The sequence below is a fragment of the Molossus molossus genome, unplaced genomic scaffold (assembly GCF_014108415.1).
Source record: "Molossus molossus isolate mMolMol1 unplaced genomic scaffold, mMolMol1.p scaffold_m16_p_17, whole genome shotgun sequence".
NCBI lineage: Eukaryota > Metazoa > Chordata > Mammalia > Chiroptera > Molossidae > Molossus > Molossus molossus.
This window is the reverse complement of record NW_023425352.1, coordinates 68,791,598-68,798,800: the sequence shown is the minus strand read 5'-3', so window position 1 is coordinate 68,798,800 and position 7,203 is coordinate 68,791,598. Positions and strand designations below refer to the sequence as shown.

At 51.5% G+C, this 7,203-nt stretch overlaps 1 protein-coding gene across 1 annotated transcript; it reads right to left on the bottom strand.

Moving 5' to 3' along the window:
• Positions 1–890: 890 nt before the first annotated feature.
• Positions 891–4,439, bottom strand: FAM170B (family with sequence similarity 170 member B). Its single transcript, XM_036264858.1, has 2 exons — positions 4,328–4,439; positions 891–1,597 (listed from the first exon to the last, which is right to left on the bottom strand). Exons 1-2 carry the CDS (start codon positions 4,437–4,439, stop codon positions 891–893), a joined length of 819 nt encoding a protein of 272 aa, XP_036120751.1.
• Positions 4,440–7,203: the final 2,764 nt, after the last annotated feature.

Here is a 7,203-nt window from a genome sequence, read left to right as displayed (position 1 = left end):
TCAGCCTAAGATATCCACTGAGCCAAGGTTGAGAAGCTCTGGTCTTGCTAGTTCTACCTGTCCTCCAAGCCTGTGTGCACATCACCTGGGGACGTTCTCCTTCCTCGTGAGCCAGCATGAGACTGCCCTCCGCTCCGCTCCCTACCTCCTTGTGGGGTGAAGCCCTCTCCCTTGCGATTGGCTGCTCTGCCTGTCTCTCACTGGGGGCGGGTATATGTTTCCTCAGCATATACCCAGTGGACCACCCACGCATTTGAAATGAATGCAGCCCCCTTAGCTAGGAATAAATAGGAGGGCAAAGACGGATTTTGTAGCAACATTTTAAAACATACAGTTGACATGTCTGAACTCGTGGGTCCGCGGGACTCAGCCAGCCCCCGTCTCCGCCTGTCTCCAGGTGTCTGTGCCAGTTTGTAAGCAACAGAAACGGCAATTTCCTGGGGGTCCAACCTAATAACACGGTTCACTCTGTTAGTCATTGCCTCGAATTCTGACTTATTCAAGTTGATCCCACTGAAGACAGACATAGAACTAGGGCGTATGAAGGGTTCCTAACCATGAAAAAATAGAGCCAAAGCTTCATTTGCAGTTGGCTCTCCGGTGAGTCATGACTGCTTGATCCACCAGCAAAAATAAAACTCCGCGCCCAGACTCCTGACCCTCAGATGTCCGCCTGCCGCGCGAAACGCCCGAGGCCTCTCCTCGTCGATTCAGGCTTTGAAATGGGCTCTGCTCCAACTGCCGGGTCCTGGAAGGCGCCTGCCCCCTCCTCAGGGTCCTCCCAGCTCCGCGCTCAGCGGCTCCCTCCACGCGCCCTTGTCCCGTGTCCGGTGGCTCTGGCCCTGGCGGCTGGGAGGGAGCGCTGGGAGGAGAGGGCACACCACCTGGGCTCACTGCTGCCGCAGCGACGGGCGCGGCCTGCTGCGGCGCTTCGGACACTCACTGCTGCCGGAAGGGCTCTGTTCTTCCTCCGCCTGCTCCTGGTCCTGCGCCTGCCTTCTCTCCAGCATCTTCTCGAAGAAGGCCTGGCAGCTGAAGCCCTCCTGGACCCCGAACTGCACGTGCTCCAGCAGCGCCTCCAGCGTGAGGAAGACGCGGCAACAGGCCACGCAGCGCAGCCCGTAGTCCGTGGTGACCAGCCAGTCCGGGGTGTCCTGCAGCTCCTGCAGGCAGCTCTCCAGAGGCCCCAGCAGCTCCGCGCCGTCCTGTTCCGGACAGTCCTCGTCCTTGCTGGCTTCCGGGTCCCAGTAGGGGCCACTGTGGGAAGCCACCTCGAAGGGGGAGTATTTCCTCCTCTGCCTCCTGGTGAACTCGGCCTCCCGCACGCGGGGCTCCCGGCTGACCGGCTGGAAGCCGGCCTCGGTCTCCCAGGCCACGGCCACGCTCTGCACCGTCCGCACCAGCGTGTAGAAGGCGCTGGCGCTCTGCTGGCCCGGGTCCTCGTCGCTGCACAGGCAGGAGTAGCAGGACTGGGACTGGGAGGACGGAGAGCTGTACCAGCTCAGCAAGCCCCTGGCCCTGGAGGCAGAGCAGACGTCCTCCTGCTGGGCAGCGGCTGGCCCCGGCCGTGGACACTGCGCCCCCCTCTCCACAGCACCTGAGAGGCGGGAGATTTGCATCAGTGTCCCCATGGATCAGCGCCCATCCCGCCTCAGGACTGCAGTGGGGCTGGCTCCAGGGGCCCTTGGGCAGGTCCCATACCTCCCTGTGCCCGTTTCCTCATAAAACAGGGAGAGTACAAGGCTGACCTCCTGGGGCCGTGATAGGCATCAGATAATTTATAGACAGGTGCATGCATAGGTTATGGATATGATGATAAAGATAAAAAATACATGAATGTAATCACCCAAAATGACCAAACCCCAAAAGGCCATCAGCTGATGAACAGATAGATGGTACATCTCTACAGTGACAGCTCATTCACTGCGGCGTGGAAACATCAAAGAGTCCCGACTGCATTCTCTGCAGCGAAAGCTGCGGAGTGAAATGGTCACCCCGAGTGTGATCCCAGAGAGAGAATATTCCAGAAAAGGTGAGACTACAGGGAGAGAGAACAGGTCAGGGTTACCAGTAGCTGGGGCAGCAGGGGAGCTGACCGTGAAGGGTCACAAGGAAACTTTGGGGGGGGGGTGCTGAAAATGTTCTGTGTCGTGATTGTGGTAGTGGTTACACAAAGGTACATGTCAACATTCTTCAAACTGTAGACCTAAAATTGGTGAGGTCTGTGCCTGTGAAGGCAGCTCAGTAAAGCCAATGTGAAAAGCGAGGCATTGGACGTGCTTTGGCCAGGCCACTGAACCCCAGCTCCCTCTCTGGTGTCTGGGATGTGTCTCCATCTTATCCCAGGAACCATCCTGCCTTTACCTGGGAACACTCATTGTATCCCCTCCCCGTGTAAGTGTTGCCATGTTGCTGTTTTATTCAATTACTGACAGTATTACAGGTGTCCCCCATCTTCCCCCACGTTGCCTCCTCCACTCAGCCCCCCCCCCTCCCAGGCCTTTCCCACGCTGTTGTCTGTGTCCAGGGCTACGCATATATGTATGTAAGTTCTTGTTAACCTCTTCCCGACCCCTGGCCCCTTCCCTCTGAGATCTGTCTGCTCCAGGCATCCATGCCTCTGGGCCTATTTTTAATTTTTAATCTTCACCCGAGGATATTTTTCCATTTATCTTCAAACAGAGTGGGAGAGAGGGAGGGAGGGAGGGAGAGAGAGAGAGAGAGAGAGAGAGAGAGAGGAGAGAGAGAGAGAGAGAGAGAGAGAGAGAGAGAGAGAGAAATTGATATGAGAGGGGCACATCGACTAGTTGCCTTCCTCATGATCCCAAACAGGGCCAGGGACTGAACTGCAACCAAGTTTTATGCCAGAATCGAACCCAGAACCCTTTGGTCCGAGGGCCCACTCTCTAACCGCTGAGCCAAACCAGCCAGGGCTGGACCTATTTTTTTGTCAGTTTATTTTGTTCATTACATTTCACATATAAGTGAGATCATGTGATATTTATTTTTTTCTAACTGGTTTATTTCACTTAGCTTAATAATCTCCAGGTCCATTAATATTGAAAAAACCCTTAAAAGTGGCAGTGTTTGATTCCCACCTGACAGATTAGCAAATTGAGGCACAAAGCATTTATTTATATTTTATTTACTTTAATTTATTGGGGTGACATTAGTTCACAAAACCATGAAGGTTTCAAGTATGCAACTCAACAAACCTCATCTGTACAGGGACCGTGCACCCATCACCCAAGCAAAGTCTCTTTTCGTCCCCATTTCTCGCCCTTTGTTTGCCCAGCACCACCCAGCCCCACCCCCTCTCCCGCCAGCTGTCACCACACTGTTGTCTGTGTCTATGTGAGATATGTATGTATATACGATTTCTTGCTTAATCCTTTCGAGGCACAGAAAATATAACTGACTGGTGGTGCCGGAGCTGGGCCGTGCGGGTCTCTGCCCCCAAAGCCTGGGTGGTACTCTGCCAGAGTGGGCTGTGCAGGCTCTGCCTGTGTGTCACCTTTAGGTGATGCACATTTCAGAGAACTCTTCAATTTGACATCCTAGATGAATTTCAATCAATTTATTATAAAGAAATTTTTCTACCTCTGCTGAAATCAGGGTTGACAGGACTGACATGCCAACTATTTTTTTAATGCACATTAAAACAAAATGAGGGTTCCGCCAGTGTGGCTCAGCAGTTGAGCGTTGACCCTGCACCAGGAGGTCGCCGGTTCGATTCCCGGTCAGGGCACGTGCCCAGGTTGTGGGCCCGATCCCCAGTGGGGGGCGTGCAGGAGGGGCCAATCTGTGTTCTCTCTCACTGATGTTTCTCTCTCTCTCCCTCTCACTTCCTCTCTCTCTAAAATCAATAAAGGAAAAAAAAAAAGAAAACATAATGAGGGGCCCCACGATGCTTGCGACCAGGGCAGCAATGGGCAGTGGCAGTTCGTCCCAGGTAACCTCCTGAACCTGTCCCCAAGGCCCCCTTTTCTCTGACATCTTAGAGAGCCAGCAGCCCAGCCCGGGGTCATTTCCTCACCAGTCCCCCTCCTGTTACCCTGGGCCCTTCCTTGTTTCACTGTCCCCAGCTTTAATAAACGTCCTCTAAAATAAATATATATCTGACTAACATTGTACAGCTTCCTCTTCATGGATCCTGAAATCACCTCCTGTACTCAGAACATTGGCCGCGTTCATGTGCATTGCTATGGCCATACAGGGACTTGGTAGGGCTCTGAGGGCTGCCCTGCGGCCCACCCCTCCCTTTTAGGACCCCCCCCCCCCAGGGAGCACACCTGCCTGCCGTCTCCAGCTCTTCAGCCCAACCTACCTGGCCAGGACACTTCCACGCTGTCCTCCGTGGACTCTGGGCTGGCTAAGACGAGGGTGGCCTCATCCGCTGGGGACTGTTTTCTGCCGTGGTCCACGAAGTGGCGTTTCATGACGTGACGCAGGTGTTCAGCGTTCCAGCTGTTTGTTGGGAGTTGGCTTGGGCTGTGCTAAGCCCTCCACTGGCCCCAGCCTGAGTGGCCACTGGGGCTCCAGGGGTCACTAGGATCCTGGCTTTATTCTGTTACCTCATCAGTGACGTTGGTCTGCTCTGTGACCCGGCAGAGACAGAGACCCCGCCAGGATGGCAGGAGAGGCTTCTCCAGGAGCTCATTCCCCTCAGGGACCTCTTCTGCCTTGTTTATTACCAGGGCACACAAACACAAACTCGAACACACAACACATAAAGACAAAAACACCTGTGCATACCCACATAGACAATTACACACATATAAACACACATATACTCATACCAACAAACACATACATGTCAGACACACGCACTCAAACATACATAAACACACACAGTTAAACACACATGCACAAAAACATACACACATACTCACTCAACCACTCACAGTCCAAGGTGTGCGTGTACATGACCAGCTGGTGTGGCTCAGCGGTTGAGCGTGACCCATGCACCAGGAGGTTGCTGGTCCGATTCCTGGTCTGAGCACAGGCCCAGGGTGTGGGCCCAATCCCCAGTGGGGGGCATCTGGGAGGCAGCCAATCAATGTTCTCTCTCATCAATGTTTCCATCTCTCTCTCTCTCTCCCTTCCTCTCTTTCTCAAATCCATAAAAGAAAAAACAATGTTTTAACGTTTACAAAGATGTAAACAATAATATAAACAGGGCTCCTTTAACATGAAGCCGGGCTGCCAGGCCAGAGGAACTGCCTTGCACGACTTCTCCAACCTCGGTATGCTAAAAACTGGGCAAAAAACCTTTGACCTGGGCTGAGGGCAACATTGTGTATCAAAAGAACTGTTTGCAAAGATAACAAGAAAGCAGACATCCTGGCTACTGGGCTGATGACTAGGGACTGAGAATTCAAAACATTGCTCAGAATTAGCATCAGTGTATTACGATGGAATTTCCCTCCTTTTCTCATGAATGCCCATTGCTTTGTCCCCTAATTGGGGCGTTAGTGGGGCTTCTTTCTGAATTAATGATTCCTGAATAGCTATTCTTATTGATCTCAGATAGGATCAAATGGCTCTCACTTTGAAAGGCCTTTTTATTTTTAAGTTAGAAAAGGAAATATAAGTTAACATTTGTAATGAAAGGGTAGCTTTCCTAAACTCTCGTGATATCAATCTTCCCAAGCATCTTTGAATCTTTGCCACCCTTTTTTTTTTAACTTTATTGCTTAAAAAAATCTGTTTCAGTTTGCATGTCTCTGCCTTTTAGCGAAACTGAAATGAACAGTCAGTGAAGGAAATGAGCAGGCAGTTCCCAGGCGAAGAAATGCAGAAGTCTGATAAACATACCAGATGCTGGACCTCCGATCATAAGAAAACTGCAAATTACAAAATCGTGATATACATAATGTAATTTTCACCCATCAGATAAGCAAGAGTTAAAAATATGAACAGTACTAAGTCCTGGTGAGGAAGGACAGGAGGAAATAAATATTTTTATGTTTTTTTGGTAACAGTGTAACTTGCCTTTCTCAAAGGGAATCTGGTAGCACTCATTAAAATTTAAATCGGCAGTGTTCTCTCTCTCTCTTTCTTCTAATGAAGTATACAAGTTTACTGGGTACAATTCATAGCACAGGGAATTACTCATTGTCATCTACATCTGTGGCTTGCTTTTTTAGTCCACTTTCCTCTTCTGCTGACAGGACCCTGATTTCCAACTCGGGTATTTAACCTCTCAGCCATTCCAGGGATGTTGAGCGGAATCGCAGCTCCAGAGATGACCCCACACGGGTTGAAGTCAATCCCATTTTCCTGGCTACAATGATGGTTCAGAGTTGAGCACGAGCTCAAATCTAGACATTAGGAACAAACCCAGGACTTAAGCAAGAATAAGGAGAGACCCCTTTCTTCCTCTGGGGAACGGGCCTGCTACAGCGAGGCCGTGTGAGGGCCCCCCTCAGGGCCCAGGGCACCCCTCAGGGCCAAGGGCCCCGTGGGGCTAAGGAGAAGCGGACCCTGGAGAAGGGCACTTCACTTGTCATCTTGTTCCCGAGAAACACCCACATTTTGTGCTATGTGGGTAATATAGCACATAGAGAAATATTTATTGCAGTATCGCTCATATTAGAAAAAATAGGAGACGTTGCAAAGATCCATGAAACCAAAGAAATGTTTAAATAAATTACAACATAAGCAAACTGTGGAATGTTACGCTGCAATAAAAAGGAAAATCTGCATGTACTAATAAATGAATTCATACTACGTAAAAGAGATGCTAGGGGAATTCCACCTATGTAAAAATTAAACTAACCCCTCCCCCGAAAAGCCCCACACCGCGTTCTGTGGCATCCGTGTACGAGAAGGCACACAGATCTGCAGAGATGGGAAAGGGGTGAACTCGGCAAAGGGAAAGAAGAGCAGGTGGGTTTGTGGGAGACTGTCCTTTCCCGCCCCTCCCCACCAGCGCATCTCCTGTGCCAGGGGCTCTTCTCCCAGCTCCAGGGGGCGCCCCTGTGCCGAGAAAGACAAGGCCCCTCCTCCTGAACCCGGTGGCCACACCTCCACCAATGGGATGCAGAGGAGTGGTCAGGGCTAGGTCCTGGAAGGTTTTCTCTTGTTCTCCCTCCCTCCCTCCCTTTCTCCCTCCCTCCCTCCCTTTCTCCCTCCCTTTCTCCCTCCCCCTCCCTCTCTCTCCCCCTGTCTCCCCCTCTCTTCCTCTCCCTTCCTCCCTCC

What these genes read in the sequence shown, in the direction of transcription:
- FAM170B (XM_036264858.1), bottom strand. Translation starts at nt 4,439, where the DNA reads ATGAAACGCCACTTCGTGGACCACGGCAGAAAACAGTCCCCAGCGGAT. An exon ending in CGTGGAAGTGTCCTGGCCAG is followed by an intron (nt 1,598 to 4,327) that starts GTAGGTTGGGCT and finishes CCCGCCTCTCAG; the next exon opens with GTGCTGTGGAGAGGGGGGCG.